The following is a 20,034-nucleotide window of genomic DNA, read 5'->3' as shown; positions in this document are numbered from 1 at the left end:
CAAAATAAAGATTTTTTCTTTAATCCGGTATTTTCAACAGTTTCCGTTGATGGATTGTTAGAAAAGAACGTTTTCAGCCTGATTTTACAACAGAATTCAATGGTCTCTGTTTTTAGTCGAACAAAGTCTGTATGTTTTGCTGGAACAAAGGAAAGACCTTTTTCAAGTATGCTTTGTTCGTCATTGTTTAACTCTCTCTTTGATAGGTTATACACTAATGATAGTCCTAGTTCTTGTAGTTCTGTCGCCGGGTGGACATCTACCATGATTGAGTGTTGAATCTTACTCTTCCCCGTGATCGCTGTTGGCCTCTCCCTAAAAAAGGAGTTTGTTGTTGAGGTTGTTGGAAATTTCCTCTTTGATTAGTGTTTTTGTATCTGTCGTTAGTGTCCCCTTCACTGCCACTTGATGAGGATGATGTCTCTGAAAAAGTAATAAAGTTTTTTGAGGATCTTCCTTGATATTCGGGCAGGTACCGACAGGACTCTCTTCGTGTATAGAAGTCAGCTTGTAAATAGGGGTATACTTTTGTTAAAGGGAAGTTTCTTTGATCTTTTTCGAATTTATTGCTTTTTTGATTGACAGTGTAGTCCTTGAATTCTGAGATTTCTTTCTCGACTTTCTCTAATAATGCTTTTGAGTCAGTAATGATCTGATTTGTTTTTATTCCTGATTGTAATGCTTCGATTTCCTCAAGTTGTTGTTTGGAAATACGTTGTGCAGTTTCCACTGTAAGGACCATCAGGTCTCTGCTACATTTAGTCTCAATCAAACTGTATCCTTTTTTAGGTCTCGCTCTCGAGACCTATTGTCGCCGAGATGCCTCTCAAGGGAGACACTGTGGCACGCGCAGAGTGTTGTGATTGCTGTCTGTGAACACGCTTCACATGAACAGCATTTTTTTTTTTAACTTTCAGCGCGAGGCGCGCGCTTGTTAAATGCTGAGTTGCACTTAAAAGTTGTATTTGACTATACGTTCCGCCGATTCATTAATTAAATTATACTACTGAACCCGCAGATGACGATCCGAAGAAGCGTTTAGCCTCACAATGATGTTGACAGTTTCGAAGTGCATCTGCACACTTGCCTCCCTCGGACATCAACCCTTCTGTAACTCCACTGACTCAGCCAGCCAGCACACATGCAGCCGCCTCACCTGTATGTTTGTTAGCAAAACCAGCCTATTTAACCACCATCTAAAAGCCTCGAAGCGTCTGCCAAGATCAGAAGACCCACTTCCAACACGCAACCAAGAACCTCTGGACAGCAATCCCATTTTTTACGACGTTTCTCCGCTGTGCCAGGGAGCAGGCTGAGCGGCAGCCTTGGTAAACAGCAGACGTGCCCTCTGACGCCATCTCTGCCTCTCCTCCCTCCCTCCCTCTGCCCCGAGGAGCTCAGAGGTCACATGTTCACACACGTTATTGCTCTCCCCTGCCAGACAGACGCAGGCTCGTCACCGGTAGCTTGCCAACCCCATGGAACGCGCAAGCAGTGTGGCGTCGTAGGCGCTGGTAATCAACAACACAGACTAATGGTTATGGCTGGAGGCGGAGCAGGGTCATGAAATGGCCATGGCTCAAGCAGGGTCAGACTCAGAGCTGGCGCATTGACAGGACTCAGGAGCTTGGTCCGAACAGTAATGGAGTAGTGACAAGGCTGATACAGGGTCAAGGTTCTGATAAAAATGTTTAAGCAGGGGCAGGCTGAAGCGGAGCAGCAGGGTAAATGTTGGGACAGTGGCTGTACGCGGCCGGGGTTGCAGTAAGGTGCGGAGGTGTGCTACTGGTCTCCTAGCCGTGGTGCGCCGCACATTCGCCGCATTCCCTGGACACAGTATTAACAATGTCAGCACACAGAGAGCCGCCCTCCCATTCTACACTCACTTTTCGCGGGCCTGGCTGTCGGACGGCACGCCGCTGCTGGGACTCTTGCCTTTGCCGTACATGCTGCCAGAGCTCTGACTGTCATGCCTTGCCTTCCAAGTGCGTTCATTAGGGAGACAGGGCGGGTGCACGCGCACAGACTGGGTGACTATTGCGCGCACGCCGTGTTGTCAGCCTGTCCCCGGGGACGGGGACCGTCGGCGCGCCCCCCTTTCCCACTCTCCATCCCTTCGGCTGCGCGCACACCGTGGCGAGTCTTTCGCTCATGGCATCTCTTGCACGCGCTGTTTTCTACAGGGCCGCAGAGTAGGGGTCCGGCTGCAAGTCCTGAAACTGCCGCTTCAGCTTCATCCGGAGAACGAGAGCACCATCCCCCGCATGCCCAGCTAGATTATCACCGAGGCAGGTTATTTGTGCCTTTCTGCCCTCTGCTCCTCTCGTCTTTGGTGCCCTTCTGCGCCACGTGTTTTTGTGCCTTTCTGCCCTCTGTGGCACTCGTTTTCCCCTCTTTTTTTGTGCCTTTCTGTCCTCTGTTCCACTCGTTTCCCCTCTTTTTTTGTTCCTTTCTGCCCTCTGCGCCACTCGTTCTTCCCTCGTGTTTTGTGCCTTTCTGCCCTCTGTTCCTCTCGTTTTTTTTGTGCCCCTCGTTTTTTTCCCCTTTTGTGCCCCTTTTGCCCTCTGTCCCACTCGTTTCCCCGCCGCTGTGGACCCCTTCCAACACTACATATTCACCAAAGGATTGTGTGTGTGGGGCTCAGTGTGTGGCTCTTTTGTGCCCTTCTGCCCTCTGTGCCACTCGTTTTTGTGCCTTTCTGCCCTCTGTGCCACTCGTTTTTCCTTCTTTTTTTGTGCCTTTCTGTCCTCTGTTCCACTCGTTTTCCCTCTTTTTTTGTTCCTTTCTGCCCTCTGCTCCTCTCGTTTTTGTGCCCTTCTGCCCTCTGTGCCACTCGTTTTTCCCTCTTTGTTTGTGCCTTTCTGTCCACTGTTCCACTCGTTTTCCCTCTTTTTTTGTTCCTTTCTGCCCTCTGCTCCTCTCGTTTTTGTGCCTTTCTGCCTTCTGCTCCTCTCGTCTTTTGCGCCCTTCTGCCCTCTGTGCCACTCGTTTTTGTGCCTTTCTGCCCTCTGTGCCACTCGTTTTCCACTGTTTTTGTGCCTTTCTGTCCTCTGTTCCACTCGTTTCCCTCGTTTTTTGTGCCTTTCTGCCCTCTGTTCCTCTCGTTTTTCTGTGCCCTTCTGCGCCACTCGTTTTTTTCCCTTTTGCCCTCTGTCCCACTCGTTTCCCCGCCGCTGTGCCCCCTGTGGACCCCTTCCAACACTACATATTCACCAAAGGGGGGGGGGGGGGGAAGAGAGAGAGAGAGAGAGAGAGAGAGAGAGAGAGAGAGAGAGAGAGAGAGAGAGAGAGAGAGAGAGAGAGTGTGTGTGTGTGTGTGTGTGTGTGTGTGCGCGCACGCGCGTGTGTGTGTGTGTGTGTGTGTATAACTATCTATCCTTGTGGGGACTTGGGTGTGATAACACACTCACGCTGTGGGGACTTGATTGCACTGTGGGGACCTGAACCCAGGTCCCCACAAGGCAATGTCTTCTAAATGACAAAAAACGACTTCAGGAACATCTGTGTCAATTTTTACAACTTTTTTTAAAAGTGCCTTGTGGGGACCTGTGTTTCATAAAGTGTGTTTATATTTTTGCTCAGCTCTGCCCCTGTAGGCAGGAGGCGGTACTGCAGCCTTAAACACACTTTGCATTTACACACACTTTGCTCACTAGGAATACATGCTAGCAGCAGAAAGCACAGACATTTCAAAGGAAAAGCTGCAGAACCCAGTGTTAAAACATATTTTAATGCAAATTAACCTTTTTTTCTATTTATTGCAGTAAAACTTTATTTACGTGAAGCTGTTGAATTTAGACTGTTACTTTCTGATAATTATTAGTGGTTTTATAAACATTGCTAAAAGCAATGGGGGTCAGTTTCAAATCCCAGACTATTGTAGTTTCATCCTTATCTGAAATTAAAGAATGATGTTGCACTACACCACGTTACCAATATAAACTGACTTGATTCTTTTTTGCAAATAACCTAGAGGTATAAATGCCTACTGTTACATTTTAATGCTTTTATCAGGAATTCAGAGTCTGTGTTTCTTTGCCTTTGATTACATATTTATATGGACCATGGAATACGTACTTTAAGTTGATGGCTAGATGAGTGAGTGAATAGCATTGCATTGTGCTAAGGACTAAGGGCTCCATTAAGATGGTGGGCGGACTTTGTCCGCCCGCCCCCATAGCGGAAAACAGGACCGACCGCCAGAGATGCGGCGGGCCCGCGAGGCCAATTAGGATGCGTCCGCCACACTGACGGGCACATTCTGTGGTGCCTGCCATCTTGTGTATGGCAATGTAGGGAGGTACCATAGGTACCCTCCAAGTGCAGCCCCCCACACCCCGAGGCAATTACCTCAGGCCCTGAAAAATGCTCAGCACCACCACCATATTGTGCCCCAGATCTGCACGGCAGGCAATCGTAACGATTTCCTGCTGGCGGAAAAGCGGCAGGCGGTCTCTACGTCCGCCGTGGCACCCCCCGCCATGCTAATATGGCAGGGGGTAAATCAGGTACGGATGGTGGGTGGATCGCCACCGCGGGGCCGGTGGTAGCAATCCGCCGGACATCATAATAGGCCCCTAAGTTCTCGCAGACACCGCAGCAATGTTATGCCCACAGCATGGGGAGATTAACTTTAGCAGATAAGGCATGTTGTTAATGAAGTTCTTAGAAGATTTGTCTGGATAACGTGAATACAGAAATGAAGTTAATAATAAATGTGCTTATACTGGTTTACCACCTAAATACGGAGTTTAAAATATTGTGGGCAAACTATTGTCAGGACAAAGACATCGAGAGCCATAATATTGTCTCATCATCAGATTACTATTAGGATAAGTATTAGGTAAGGTTTAAGATTAGGTTCAGGACAAGGGTTAGATTCACAGTTATTGCCAAACTTAAGTTCAGGGCTAGGGTTTGGTTCAGGGTGCTGCACATAGGCTCCAGAGCCTTCAGTTAGGTTCAGAGCTAGGTTTAGGTCTAGTGTTAGATTCACGATTAGGGTTAGATTCAGGGTTATATCTGGCAAGAAGGTCCTATATGTCTTCTGTATGCACACTAGCAGCATGAGCTTTGCTCACCATGAAGTGATTTTTACTTTAGTGTCCAAAAAGCTAAGATTCATTTTGTAGTGCATAGCTTACAGTAATTTTCACTTACAAATCTTTAAAGAAAGGTTGCTCAAACAATACTAGGAGTGGCCTCTCCACTATGGGAGACTAAATCCTTGTTTTATGGTAAAGATAATTTTTTTCAGATTTACAATTCTGAATCTTAAATATTATTAGATCCATATTTTGTTCAGTAGTATTCACTGTCCTGGGTTGGTGTGGTTAAGCAGATGTATTTGTCAATGTGAGATTTATATGCAAGTTGATTCAATGATGGGTGGCTACAGTAACAGGGCAAGTCTTCCTTTTGGTGGATTCACTGCCAATGGAGAGTCTAGCTGCCGAGTTATCACTGCCAAAGAAACCTTAGTACCTGGTTGGGAGTTGTGTAATAATAAGGAATCCCTGCATTTGCGAAAGCACAAAATGTGAAGGAGACTTCACCTTTGGTAGGTCCTCAACCATATCAATGATTTAGTGGATTGTATTCTACAGGAGATTCTCATCCAGTTTTAGTGCCTCCTCCGAACATTAGAGGATTTTCCATCATGACTCAACTCGAAATCAAACCTTTCTTTAAAATTTGTATGCTATATTTTAATTCCCAAAAGGATACATTGATTTAAAGCTGGGTAGTAATGGGAAATCCTCCACAATATGGTGTAAATATGCTCTTTTCCCTTTCTTGGACTGTAGTGGGTGTTCGTCATCATAGGTATAGCATGATGGATGCAGTGGCAGCTTGCATAGTTGAGAGCGGTGAAAGAGAGAGAGAGAGAGAGAGAGAGAGAGAGAGAGAGGTGAGAGAGAGAGAGAGAGAGAGAGAGAGAGAGAGAGAGAGAGAGAGAGAGAGAGAGAGAGAGAGAGAGAGAGAGAGAGTGTGTGTGTGTGTGTGTGTATATATATATATATATAAATGCAATAGGTCTCGCCTTTGCGAGAGCTAAAGCTATTGGCATTGTAAATGACTATGCCATTTCATTGCATTGTAAATGCTTGTTGTAAAGTGGTTGTTGTAAAGTGGGTCCTCTGTGAAGATAACCGGAATGTTTCTAATTTGTAATCCACCTGGGATCGTGCCTGTTTTAAGATGTTGAATCAAAAAGTGTCCATGTAAATCTGTTCGTATTTGCTTCTTCTTAAGTCTCAAGAGTTTATCTGATTCATTCTGTTTTTTTGCTGAAGAACTCAGTGAAGCTGATGCAAAAAGGGGAGGAGCGTCCAGAAGGTTTTTTATATGTTCTTCACTGTATACAAAGGTGTCACTCTCAGTCATTCTGTCAAACAAACTGTAAATGTGTGTGAACTTTGTAGTGCATGACTTTGGAGAACTATGGATGCAGAGGGGATTTCTGACCTCTTCAGGGTACCCCATCAGGAATAGTCAATTTGTAAAAGAGTTGCTTGAAACCTTACAATTGCCAAAATGAATTGCAGTGGTCAAATGTGCCGCACATAAGTCAGGAGATGATTATGTGACTAAAGGCAACAGATTTGCACCAATTAGCACAATATTGTGGAAAGAATGAGACTTCCATAAATCGGGGAAAAACAAAAGAAAATACGGTTTGTCAACTTATGTTTACTAACACCATTGAAACATGGGATAAAGTGAGACAATTGCAGGAAGAGGCAGGTGAAGAAGAGAAACAGGAATGGGAAAAAGTAGGATGTAGGAAACGAGCAGATGATGATGTATGGGTATACATTGATGGGAGACCAGTCATGCCAGACAGTTTGCTTTCTCACATAGCAAGGACGTATCATGGAACGACACACATCGGCCCAGACGCCATGGTCAGATCCTTCAAACAAACATGGTTTAGTACCAAGTTTAGGACCATTGCAGAGAGTCTCTGTCAAAGATGCCTGACATGTCAACAGCAAAACACAGAAAGAAAAACCATAGTCAGTATGGGAACAATAGGGAGAGCAGGAAGTCCTTTTACCAGACTACAACTCAATTTTATCGAGGTGCCTCCATGTAACAAGCTCAAGTATGTGTTAGTCGTTGTATGTTTGTTTTCCCGATGGGTGGAAGCCTATCCCACAAGAAGGAATGACAGTTTAACAGTGGCAAAACTCCTGTTGAGGGAATACATTGCTACATATGTTTTACAGTCACTATGGAAACAGATAGAGGTACACACTTCACTAGTGAAACAATCAAACTAATATGTGAGGCATTGAGCATTCATAGTAGAGCAGATAAATGGTACAATCAAGAACAGATTAGGAAAAGTGTGGAAATCCACAGCACTGAATTGGCTGAATGCTTTACCCCTAGTTTTGAAGAGTCTCAGAAGCGTTCCCGACAAAAAGACAGGGTTGAGTCCTCATGAGATCTTGATGGGAAGAGCAATGAGACAAGCATTTATACCTGCCAACAAATTCATAAATGTATCTGATGATCTCATCCTTGACTATTGCAAAGGATTAGCTGATGTGGTACGTTCTGTGTTTCATCAGATTGGAGCAGACACGACCACAACACAGCAGACTCAAGCCCATGACCTGAGCCCTGGTGAGTGGGTTCACGTTAAAAGGCATAGAAGAAAAACTTGCCTAGAGCCTTGCTGGGAAGGACCACACCATGTCATATTGGTGACAACTACAGCAGTAAAGTGTGCTGGTTTACCATATTGGATCCACGCCAGTCATACTCAGCGAGTCCTAAGTCCACTTGAAAGACCAGTAGAGCAGCATCTAGAGATCTCAGATCCGAGCTTCGAAGCAGAAGTCGAAGTACAAGAAACTGGTGAAGCTAGAGCAATAGACTCTGAAACTTGTGAGTCCAACCTATCCCGGCTGACGAGGGCTGAAACCCCGAAACCGGTCCTAGGATGCTTGTTTCCAGTCCAGGGAGGACCTGGCTTGGCAGTTCGGGCTGGACTGTTCCCATGAGGCACAGGGTCAAGACTGATTTGCATATGGCTGGGTTCAAACTGGAATGGCATGGTGAGCAAAAAAACGATGGATTTAGGCCCAGATCTCTGTACTGGGGTGAATGTATGACATTGTTCTGCATTCTGTCCATCAATTGTTGTTTTTGCATTTGTCACCCCGAGTGGGACGGGTATGCTCAGACGTGAGTCCCGTGCTCTCCATGCCACTGGAATCAAGCTATCCTGGCTGAAGAGGGGTGAAACCCCGAAACCGGTCCTAGGATGCTTGTTTCCAGTCCAGGGAGGACCTGGCTTGGCAGTTCGGGCTGGACTGTTCCCATGAGGCACAGGGTCAAGACTGATTTGCATATGGCTGGGTTCAAACTGGAATGGCATGGTGAGCAAAAAAACGATGGATTTAGGCCCAGATCTCTGTACTGGGGTGAATGTATGACATTGTTCTGCATTCTGTCCATCAATTGTTGTTTTTGCATTTGTTACCCCGAGTGGGACGGGTATGCTCAGACGTGAGTCCCGTGCTCTCCATGCCACTGGAATCAAGCTATCCTGGCTGAAGAGGGGTGAAATCCCGAAACCGGTCCTAGGATGCTTGTTTCCAGTCCAGGGAGGACCTGGCTTGGCAGTTGGGGCTGGACTGTTCCCATGAGGCACAGGGTCAAGACTGATTTGCATATGGCTGGGTTCAAACTGGAATGGCATGGTGAGCAAAAAAACGATGGATTTAGGCCCAGATCTCTGTACTGGGGTGAATGTATGACATTGTTCTGCATTCTGTCCATCAATTGTTGTTTTTGCATTTGTCACCCCGAGTGGGACGGGTATGCTTAGACGTGAGTCCCGGGCTCTCCATGCCACTGGAATCAAGCTATCCTGGCTGAAGAGGGGTGAAACCCCGAAAACGGTCCTAGGATGCTTGTTTCCAGTCCAGGGAGGACCTGGCTTGGCAGTTCGGGCTGGACTGTTCCCATGAGGCACAGGGTCAAGACTGATTTGCATATGGCTGGGTTCAAACTGGAATGGCATGGTGAGCAAAAAAACGATGGATTTAGGCCCAGATCTCTGTACTGGGGTGAATGTATGACATTGTTCTGCATTCTGTCCATCAATTGTTGTTTTTGCATTTGTCACCCCGAGTGGGATGGGTATGCTCAGACGTGAGTCCCGTGCTCTCAATGCCACTGGAATCAAGCTATCCTGGCTGAAGAGGGGTGAAACCCCGAAACCGGTCCTAGGATGCTTGTTTCCAGTCCAGGGAGGACCTGGCTTGGCAGTTCGGGCTGGACTGTTCCCATGAGGCACAGGGTCAAGACTGATTTGCATATGGCTGGGTTCAAACTGGAATGGCATGGTGAGCAAAAAAACGATGGATTTAGGCCCAGATCTCTGTACTGGGGTGAATGTATGACATTGTTCTGCATTCTGTCCATCAATTGTTGTTTTTGCATTTGTCACCCCGAGTGGGACGGGTATGCTCAGACGTGAGTCCCGTGCTCTCCATGCCACTGGAATCAAGCTATCCTGGCTGAAGAGGGGTGAAACCCCGAAACCGGTCCTAGGATGCTTGTTTCCAGTCCAGGGAGGACCTGGCTTGGCAGTTCGGGCTGGACTGTTCTCATGAGGCACAGGGTCAAGACTGATTTGCATATGGCTGGGTTCAAACTGGAATGGCATGGTGAGCAAAAAAACGATGGATTTAGGCCCAGATCTCTGTACTGGGGTGAATGTATGACATTGTTCTGCATTCTGTCCATCAATTGTTGTTTTTGCATTTGTCACCCCGAGTGGGACGGGTATGCTCAGACGTGAGTCCCGTGCTCTCCATGCCACTGGAATCAAGCTATCTTGGCTGAAGAGGGGTGAAACCCCGAAACCGGTCCTAGGATGCTTGTTTCCAGTCCAGGGAGGACCTGGCTTGGCAGTTCGGGCTGGACTGTTCCCATGAGGCACAGGGTCAAGACTGATTTGCATATGGCTGGGTTCAAACTGGAATGGCATGGTGAGCAAAAAAACGATGGATTTAGGCCCAGATCTCTGTACTGGGGTGAATGTATGACATTGTTCTGCATTCTGTTCATCAATTGTTGTTTTTGCATTTGTCACCCCGAGTGGGACGGGTATGCTCAGACGTGAGTCCCGTGCTCTCCATGCCACTGGAATCAAGCTATCCTGGCTGAAGAGGGGTGAAACCCCGAAACCGGTCCTAGGATGCTTGTTTCCAGTCCAGGGAGGACCTGGCTTGGCAGTTCGGGCTGGACTGTTCCCATGAGGCACAGGGTCAAGACTGATTTGCATATGGCTGGGTTCAAACTGGAATGGCATGGTGAGCAAAAAAACAATGGATTTAGGCCCAGATCTCTGTACTGGGGTGAATGTATGACATTGTTCTGCATTCTGTCCATCAATTGTTGTTTTTGCACGTTGTAAATTAAAGACATTTTCTGAAGATCTAGAAGATGTCCGGAAAAAATTTTGATTTGTTAAAATAAAAGAAGAGGTAAAGAAGAAAGCCTTTGAAGTGTGAGATCACACTACCTTAGAACTTCACATATGGTTAATTTTGCTGTGGCAGATAAACAAGTAACAAGACCCAGATGTAGTATTATGCGTAGGTGTTATAAAACCTGTTTGTGTCTTACTTGTATACTAATAGTGTTTTGGATGATACTAACAATGGTCATACCTTTACATCTGATACAAGAGGATACACCTCGTCCTAACAATTTAACAAGCCCAAGAATAGATACTGACAAAAAGCAAACTCATATTACTCACCTGGATCAGATAGATGCTAGTAGTTTTCATCACAATAGATCAGTTAATAATCTTTCTCTGATTGTTTTCACCAAATTACTCTACGAGTATGTGGAAACCATGGATGTGAGTGACTGTTATGTGTGTATGCAATTACCATCATCGGTCTCAGAAGGTGTGACCTACCATCACCTTCCTTTGACATATGGTGTGACTTGTAGTGTCCTATTGAGTTTGTTGTATAAAACAGGTAAACTGGATTAATATTATTCCAATGTAAATGCAATCTTTTCTAAAGTCCGTGTAGAATCTGAATTAAATAAGATAGCACCTGCACATGTCATGGGAGATTTCTTTCTGACAACCAAACCCTTAGATATAGAGTACGCTTATAAGAATAATTTAACATGTGAACTAAAGAAAGAGGAGAAGATCTTTTTAGAGGTGTAAAAGAGAAGGGCTAAGTTTCAGAGAAAAGCTGTTGAAGAGAAATTACAGTTACCACCTTGGGTTTTCAGAAAAGGCAATTATGACAAAGGTGAGACTTATGCTGCAATGGCCCTAGATTGGCCTCAGAAGGGAAAATGATGCTTACATAGGGAAAAGACTAACTACAACAATTACTTCATTGGCTCCAGTGAATGTGAAGATATCTATAAAAGTATTGGCGGTTGGGGATTAAGGAGAGGAACTGACCCTGTTTTTCCAGGCATATATTATGTCTGTGGGAGGAAACCTTATTATCGATTACCAGTTCACTGGTATGGAACTTGTTATCTTGGGATTGTCTTTCCAAAAGTCTACCATGTAGATAAAACAACGAATGGAATCCATGAAGTAAAGCAAGGATTAACACGTGTGAAAAGAGAAAGGTTTTCAGAAATTTAGGTGATATATTTGGAGCATTGATACCTGGAGTTGGGGTTACACTAAATGCATATAAAATTCGAACTTTTGTCCACAGTGGTTGATAGTTTATTAAGAGTTACTGCTGGAGAATTCATGATGATTGATACTGAAATGATTGCAATGAGATCTATGGTTTTGCAAAATCGACTTGCCCTTGATATATTATTGGCAAAAGAGGGTGGAATCTGTGGAATGCTGACGGTTCAACATTGTTGCACTTATATTCCAGATAAAAGTAAGAAACTGGAAGGATATATTCAAAATATTACAAATTTGCATAAGGAAGTAGCCCAACTGGAGGTTGACCGTGACTGGGAGAGATTAAGTAAGAGTTTTTCTGCTATAAGCAATTGGTTATCTACTATAGGTAGTTCCCTGGTAGGAAAAATAATAGTGCCAATAGTTTCTGTAGCAATTATAATATTAACAATGAGAATGACAAATATTTGTATGAAGAAAAGACGCAAAGAAAAGAAAGAAGGTTGAGTAAGGAATGCAAAGAAAGAAAAAGAGAGATAGAAGAGATTGAGTTGGAAGATTTTAAAGAACAATTATATGTAAAATGTAAGGAGCTATATATCTTGACAAATCGTATGTTTAGGTATTTTATGAAGGTAAAACCATCAAAGGGGGGATTGATGGAGTGAAGTTTGTAAAATTACACCCTGATACAATTAAGTACCAGCGATTGTGGGAACTGCCATTGATACGTGCAATTTGAATGTGAAGCGGATGTATTGTATTGTATTGTAATTGCATTTATATAGCGCTTACTACCCCCGACGAGGCGTCGAAACGCTTTTTCAGCAATTAGCACGCTACTTCGGGACCCATAGAGGATTAGTGTTGAATTAGTATAGTGAAACATGCAAGTACATTTTAGGTGGTGGATAGGTTAGTCAGTTATTTGGATTTGGAATGATAGCAGAAGGATAGAGGAGGAAAAAAGGTTTGTATAATGTATAACAATTAATATTAGTAGTATATAAATGTATTTATCCTTAATACTTCCTTTGTTAAAACCGGTATGGGATGGATTTGCGATGAGAACCTGATGAGGAGACTCTAACATGACCCCTGTCAACCAATCACAGACCGAGTTTCTACTGACACTGCAACATTATAAGATAGTGAGCTAGGAATTAGGGTATAATTGATATCCCAAATTGTGGGTGTGTGGACAGATCATCGAGAGGAGAGAGAGAGAGAGAGAGAGAGAGAGAGAGAGAGAGAGAGAGAGAGAGAGAGAGAGATATCGAGACAGAGATCGAGGGCAAGCGGACCAGCACCAAGACAGAGAGCACCTTAGGTACGAGAACGTTGCGGGAGTGCTGGGGAGGAGACTGCATCCAAGGAGAACTAGATCATAGGTAGATTGATTGGGAGATTATTGTTTGTTTTCCAGTTTATTTGCAAGACTTAAACTGCACCTGTCCTGTTAACTTTGTCCTCCGAGCCTATCTCTGGGACCCCTGCCACAACCTCGACCAAGGAAGTGGTTTCCTGATTCTTTGGTGGGTAACACCCTCCTTAAATGCTTAAATTCTGCAATATATTTTACAAAGTAATTTTGCTGTACCTTCTTTCCCTTACCCTTATGCACGCTTTGATGTTGAGGCAAATGATTCATTTTGATTACATTGCTTGATAAATTGTTCTCTTATAAGTGGTCTTGTGTGTGTACTGATAATCTGAAATTAGCATTTAATTTAATAAGATCAAATTATTAAACCGGATAAATGACTTTGTGGTTATTTAAATAAAAGTATTAAACTGTTTAGTTAATCATAGTCACCATCAACTCGTCAACTAATGGTCCATCGACCAGAACAAGACAGTTAAAATTAAGAATAGTTAGGAATATAAAGCGTTATTAATGTGAAGTATACAACTGTACATATACAAAAACTGACAAAATTAAACCCCCCTAATCCAGCGCTCGTCTTCAGGGATCATTTATGGGTAATGTGTGATGGGCCCCGTTGGTTGGTAAGTGATTTATGTGTGACATGTTTTCATGGTCCCTGGCTTATGAATTAGGTGTTGCGCTGGATCAATACCTTGGCTTTTTAAATATTTTTTTTTAATTATTCGCAACTGCCTTCATACCGTCATCCTTTCCACAATAGGTGGATACAATACATAGTAATATATTGCTCTCTTGAGTTCACATACAATATTATCAGGCAACATATCCATAAGAGTGTACGGTATTATCCAAGTCCCTATTTCCCGTCTCTCATTGGCTGTTAACAGCCTCCCCACTCTGGTAACTATTACCCTCAACTTTCCCCCCAACAAAACTTTCCCCCCCAACAAAATTACTACCCCCCCCCATCCCTCCCCCAGTGTGCTCCCCCATCAGTTCCAGTTTCAATGTGTCGTAACTTCTAGGTACATGCCCACTTTGCGCCGTCACTATTACCTGGCCTCTATCCCCAGGGCCCCCCGCGCTCTCCCCTTTCACCACCTTTTCCGTTCCCGCCATTCCCTCCACCCGCTCAACGCACTGGGGTCTAGCAGTTGGTCGGTTCATCTTCCTGGCCTCCGCCAGCTCTACGCAGCTCCTCAATTAGCGCTTCCCAAGCTCGCGCCCCCTCTAGCATCGTCTCCTTCTGAGACCTATGCGCCAGCCGTAACTTGATCACACTTTCACTCGCCGCCCACTTAAGGAATTCGTGTTTCCATCTTTGCAGTCTAGGCCCCTGGCTATGCTTCCAGTGGCTGGTTAACTCTCTCTTGGCTATTATCAGGCCAGGATCAATACCTTGTTACGCTTATGTTACAGTTCTTTAGTAAAGCATAGTAAGTTCTTTATTATGGCCTCCTAATGCTAAGCCTTCAACTGTGGGGATGTGGTGGTGTGTAAGAGAGAGAGGGAGACCTACCTGATAAAATCCATATAGATTGTGGACATCACGGTGTTCCCAACCGCCGTGGTGGATATTGCTCTTTGGCATTGTGAGTTCTGGTGCTTTGAAGACAGAAGGTTCATTCATATCATTCCAAATAAAGAGGATGTCTGTGGAATCCTGTGGAAGAGTAAAGATGTCACAGTGGGTTTGCAGAAGGTTATCAACATTGGCAAGCTTTCATTAGGACTTTCAGGAAGTGAGGGTGTACCTGTGACATTTGTTGACCAATCACCATAGCATACAAAACATTATTTGAATTTGTTGATAACATTGTGCTCTCCTTTACTACTTCAGCTCACAGCAACTATACAAAAGTGTACAATCCAACTGCAAAAAGCATATGTTGCTCCTTCAAAGAAGGCATTTCCAATAGTAGGCATTTTGAGCACATTCCCATACAATTGGTATCTTATTGTTAGTGGTATTTCTTACTTTATTGAGTATTTACATGTTGTTTTTCTTAGGTGCAATTAGTATAAATTAGTCAGAAAACTCCCAATCAGAAACATAAGAAGTATTCCACATGATGCAAAATATAATAAGACTTCAGTAAATACACACATATATATATAGATATATATATATAAACGACGGGAGAAGGTCATTGCAAGGCAACGTATTGACTTTTCTGATAGCAGTTTTGCAGAACTGTTTGCCCCCACCTCTTATGATATTTATTTCCTCTCTGAAACTATAAAAAAAACTGGAAAAGATTGCCAGGGAAGAGGCATGGAGTGGGAAGATATTGTTCACTCTTTCATTTTTATGTTGTATTTCCAATCACTTCATAATCCTATCCTTCTCTCCACTGGAGTGCTTTTATGTATAAAGTACAGTAAATATGCAATGACAGTTTTCACTGAAATGTGTGTATAAATAAGGCACTGGCATGTGTTTCTAATTTTTCTCCTATTTCAGTAAGCCTTCATCTGGTGAAGCACATTCAATAAAATATTTACATGTCCCTAATAGCACAGTGTTTTCAATAAGACCACTGGTCCTATTACATAGCTAGAATAAAGCACCAGCTGTGACCCACATCATACCTTGTATTTTTCGAAAGTAAACAGCGAAGAGTACCATTTTCGCACATCAGGGTTTGTAAAATCCAGGTAAGAGGAGGGCCCTAATGCCAAGACAAAGACAGAACAAGATTATAACGGCAATAACTGAATGTGTGCACTTTCCAAGATGGTTATGCTTTGTTTGCACATATGTAGGAAGAAGTGGTGAATGGAAGTAAACAAAATGAGAGGTGAAGGATAATGACAAGAAAGACCTCGAGGGAGCAATGACTGGATCAGCTCCAAAATGCATAGATTTGAGAAGAGCAGGGCAACTTGGCAGGGATCGGTGACGACACAGAGATGGTGACAAAACATAAGCATCTTTGAACATGTTTTTCTGCATTTTTTCAGTTTGATCATTCATCGTCAATTATAACAAATATTTTACAAATGTCACTAATGTATAATGTCATTGTCAGGAGCATAAGGAATACCTGCAAAAAATCACAGTGCTGATGTTTTGCTGCACAACATCAAAGTGTCATTCTCTTTAGTTCTGCTGTTTTGCACATGACTTTAATTTTTTATATCTATTTTAAAGTTTCTCAAGCCATTTATGACTACAGATTGGCTTAGGAAAGCCATCTTCCCATCCCCAGTTGAGACGTGTCAAAGCAAGGTAATGTTTGAGCATCAATAAAAAAGGTCTGATAATCACTGATGTTTATCGTGCCACACTCACAATGAAAACGCTCCTGTTTTATTCAAAATGATCCATCATAATATTGAAGATGATTCCAAAACACTCATTATTTCCTTCACATGGCATTTAGTATGAAATCCTTGTAAAAATGTTCAAAGTCAGTCATTTGTCATGTGGAAACTTTATTTATATCAAGGTCTCCTTACATTGAATTGATGAAAAAAGTGCTTATTTTAATACACTTCAAGGATATCCTGCCTCCTGATTTCATTAGAATTATCAATCTTATATCAGGATGGAGGCTAGTGGAATGCATGCCTTGTTACCCTTTATGCTAATTTTCAGCAGCTTGTATTAAATTAACAAATGAAGAGTTTAAAAAAAGGTAGGAATCACAGCAAAACAATATAGCTGTGTGCAGCATTCTAGACCAGTTCTTCTTCCAAATTCTGTTTCTCAGGTAACTAATTATCTCTTTACTGGTTTCTGTTTCTGATGGTAATTTCAATCAATTAAGGAAAGCATATACGAGGAGAGTGGTGGAAGTGCAACCTGCTGGATGAACACACTTTTCGATGTCCTTCACGAAACCTTAAAGTGCAGTTTCATCACCAGCATTGGAAAGATGGCTAAAATCTGTGGTGGACGAAGCGTTTGTAGATATGACTGTTATTACAACCCACTGACTCTCTAGTACGATGACAAGGAGAGTACATACGAATAGAGGGAGAATGGAAGAGATTCTGAAGGCCACAGACTAAAGAAGGTACTTTTGCAAATTATTATTGGAAGCCAGCTGAGCATGTGTCTTCATTCATTGTAAGGAGGATTTCAAACATTCATATTGCTAGTCTCCAGCCTTGGTACACATTTACGATTTTCAAAGTAAACAAAAGGAGAATTTAAATGTTATTATTATCACGGATGCTAGCATTCTCCTCCCAATTCCTCTAGCTTCTCCCCCCAATCCCTCTAGTTAAAGGCCAGTAAATTGCTTTGCAATAACAAATAAAATTAATAGAATTGTAGAAGTGGAGATTTGAGAAAGTATAATAGATAATGTAAAGTAAATTAAGAGCAGATCTTAGGCTATTTTGTGTAGCAGAAAATAGTTCTCACTGTACATGTGCTGTTAAGGCTCTTGGCAGTCTTTCAGATTTGCAGTAATCTGAAAAGAATGAGGCGAGGTTGGCTAATTGGTGCCAGAAGTAAGTAACAGTATTTAGTAATTGTGTGGGGGAGATTAATATGCCTGTGGAGTGTGAAAGAAGAAGTATCTAAAATACTGAAGATATACTGTTTTTGGGGACTTGATCTTTGTTTGAAATCGTGGTTTGTTTCTTTGACTGTTGCTGCTGAAGGTTAGCATTAAACAGAATTATGTATGCTCAATGCTAGCCTACATGTCTTTAAGAAAATCTAAATTTCTATTTTGTACACCAGGATATTTTTTATTCTACACATGAAATGTAGTTCTGTAAACTTTGCTTAATTGTATAAAATAATTTTAACAATTGGACATCATGTATACAGTTGCTGGTGTTTACACCAGCTCCAGGCTTGTGTATTAACTGGTCTAACCTACTAAATATAGGATATTCAATGTTGATTGTTCTAAAAGATTCATTATGGCAGGTACATTTTGAGTATATTTGGTTCATGGAAAGCCAACAACTAAGGCTCTGAATTAATATAGTTGTCTTTCTCTTAATATCATCCTCTCGTTTACATTACCAGTTAGTTCAGTTAAGAAAATTGATATGTTTAATTCTGAGATAGATATGACTTTTTTTGCAGAAAACAAAAATGGGTGTAAAACATTGGTAATGATTTCAGATAGCATTGTAATTGAAAGGAATCCATTTTTATGGAATGTATTTCATAGCAGGATTGGTTTATTGGGATTATCTCATTTATTTAACATCTTATTCACCATAGATTATTTTTTGAAGAGGAATGGAGAATTGACATTTCAACTGCAGTACGCTACTACTATTGAAGTAATACATCTTATTTAACAGCTATCTATGTTAATCAATTGCTTTATAGAGCCCCCCAATACTTCATCTATTTGCTGTACTAGTTAAATCACTCTCCAGTTTTTGATACAAGTTGAATATTTACTGTAAATAGAACTGATTTCTCCACGGTTGTTATATTGTAAAGCCCGTTGGTGCAACAGAGAGGTAGAGCAGTGATATATATGAAAATGTTAAGTGAAATAAAATATGTTACCAAGGAACACTTTGCAGTGATGAATGCCTGAATCTATCTTAACCACTAGGAATTAGTCTGAATGGCATTCCATTCCATTGTTTTTGTAAGTTTATAAAATTAAAGGAGGTGACCAGCTTGATAAAAATCATTCCTCGATGGAATAATAGGATAGAGCGGTACAGTATGGGTGTTCTAAATACAAATAAGTAAATAGCATATGTAGTCTGTTCTAGCAGTCTGTCTTACTCACATCACAGGAACTTAAAGTCCTTTGAATTAATCAAACAAAACATGTCACTATGTGTTTGCACCCACTTCTCAATACAACCACTACTTCTCCAAAAAGAAACACAATCAGTAAACAGAAAAATAACTGACCTGGCCAGCAGATGCCCACAAAGTCCTTGTTTGTGTTGTCCTTCACAAAATAACCCCTGTCTTTGGCCTCAGCATAGACTGAATACTTGAGATCAACCTTGATGTGAGGATCTGAAATAACAACGAGCTGAAAACAAGCACAGACTGTCAATTTCAAGCTTTTTGAAGAACGCTTCTTTGGGTAACCGTGCAAAGAAATAGTTTTACAAAATTACCACCATAATTTGAAAATCATCATGATAAACCAGAAAATGCAATTTACAAGGGAGAAAGCATACTAACTGAGGAATGCATGAAAAGACTGAATTTCAATAGCTAGAGCTAATTGTTCTATGCCCTTATGTATCCTACAGGAAGGATCAGATAATAATTCTCTTAGCAATTTTAATATTTGGTGCTTTTATCTGCTTAAGGAATGATACTGGACACAGTATTAAATATATTAAATATTAAAATATGATATTAACATATTAATTTGGGAAGATAAACTGGGTTAATTAGAGATTTCTACTTTGAAATGTATCCCTGCACAAATAACGAAAAGGACATTTTCAAACCTGTACTGCTGGAATATCTAGGCCCAACTGTATTTTCGACTTGCCAGAACACAACATGTAGGGAGATGTACCAATTTTCTGAGCATGAACTCCTACTTACCATGCTAAGAGTCAGAGAGCTAGAGAAGAGACCCTATACCATGACAGAGTGAACAGCCAGAGTGTGATTGACCTGTGGAGCTGCTAAGGCAATGTGGTAACAAGCCTTAATAATCTACAAAGGAATCCTTCAGAATAATGTTTTCTATATAAGTTATTGGCTGGTGAAAACTGTTGTTTGTTTTATTATATTAAGCTTCAGGAGGAAAAGTGGCTTTTTGGTGGTTAGGCTGTCCTTGACACAGAATCAAATCTAGTTGACAAGTTAGAAGTATCATGGTCCAGTCAACAGGCAAATCTAGAAGGATTAGGATCCAGTCTACAGATCAGTCTAAAAGGGTTAGGATGGACACTCTATACTGTTGTGCATCCAGCTGACACACAAGATTCTCTATCCTCCCAAGAACAAGGTCCGTTAAGTGTTTGCAGGTCTGTTCTTTTTTACTCCATACAAGAAATTCATGTCTTAAATAGTCTTAAG

The 20,034-nt window shown here is 42.2% G+C and overlaps 1 protein-coding gene across 3 annotated transcripts in view; it reads right to left on the bottom strand.

The window, feature by feature from the left end:
• GANC (glucosidase alpha, neutral C) overlaps positions 1–20,034 on the bottom strand; it is a 386,043-nt gene that overhangs the window by 211,772 nt on the left and 154,237 nt on the right. For all 3 annotated transcript variants that reach the window (XM_085627093.1, XM_085627092.1, XM_085627091.1), the window contains exons 13-15: positions 18,898–19,024; positions 15,639–15,718; positions 14,566–14,709 (exon numbers count right to left, since the gene is read on the bottom strand). In XM_085627093.1, coding sequence (XP_085483219.1) covers positions 14,566–14,709; positions 15,639–15,718; positions 18,898–19,024 — 351 coding nt within the window. The remainder of the gene's footprint in view (positions 1–14,565; positions 14,710–15,638; positions 15,719–18,897; positions 19,025–20,034) is intronic.

The sequence above is a fragment of the Triturus cristatus genome, chromosome 9 (genome assembly GCF_964204655.1).
Source record: "Triturus cristatus chromosome 9, aTriCri1.1, whole genome shotgun sequence".
Classification (NCBI taxonomy): domain Eukaryota; kingdom Metazoa; phylum Chordata; class Amphibia; order Caudata; family Salamandridae; genus Triturus; species Triturus cristatus.
Note: the sequence above shows the minus strand (reverse complement) of the source record. Positions and strands in the feature narration are given on the sequence as shown.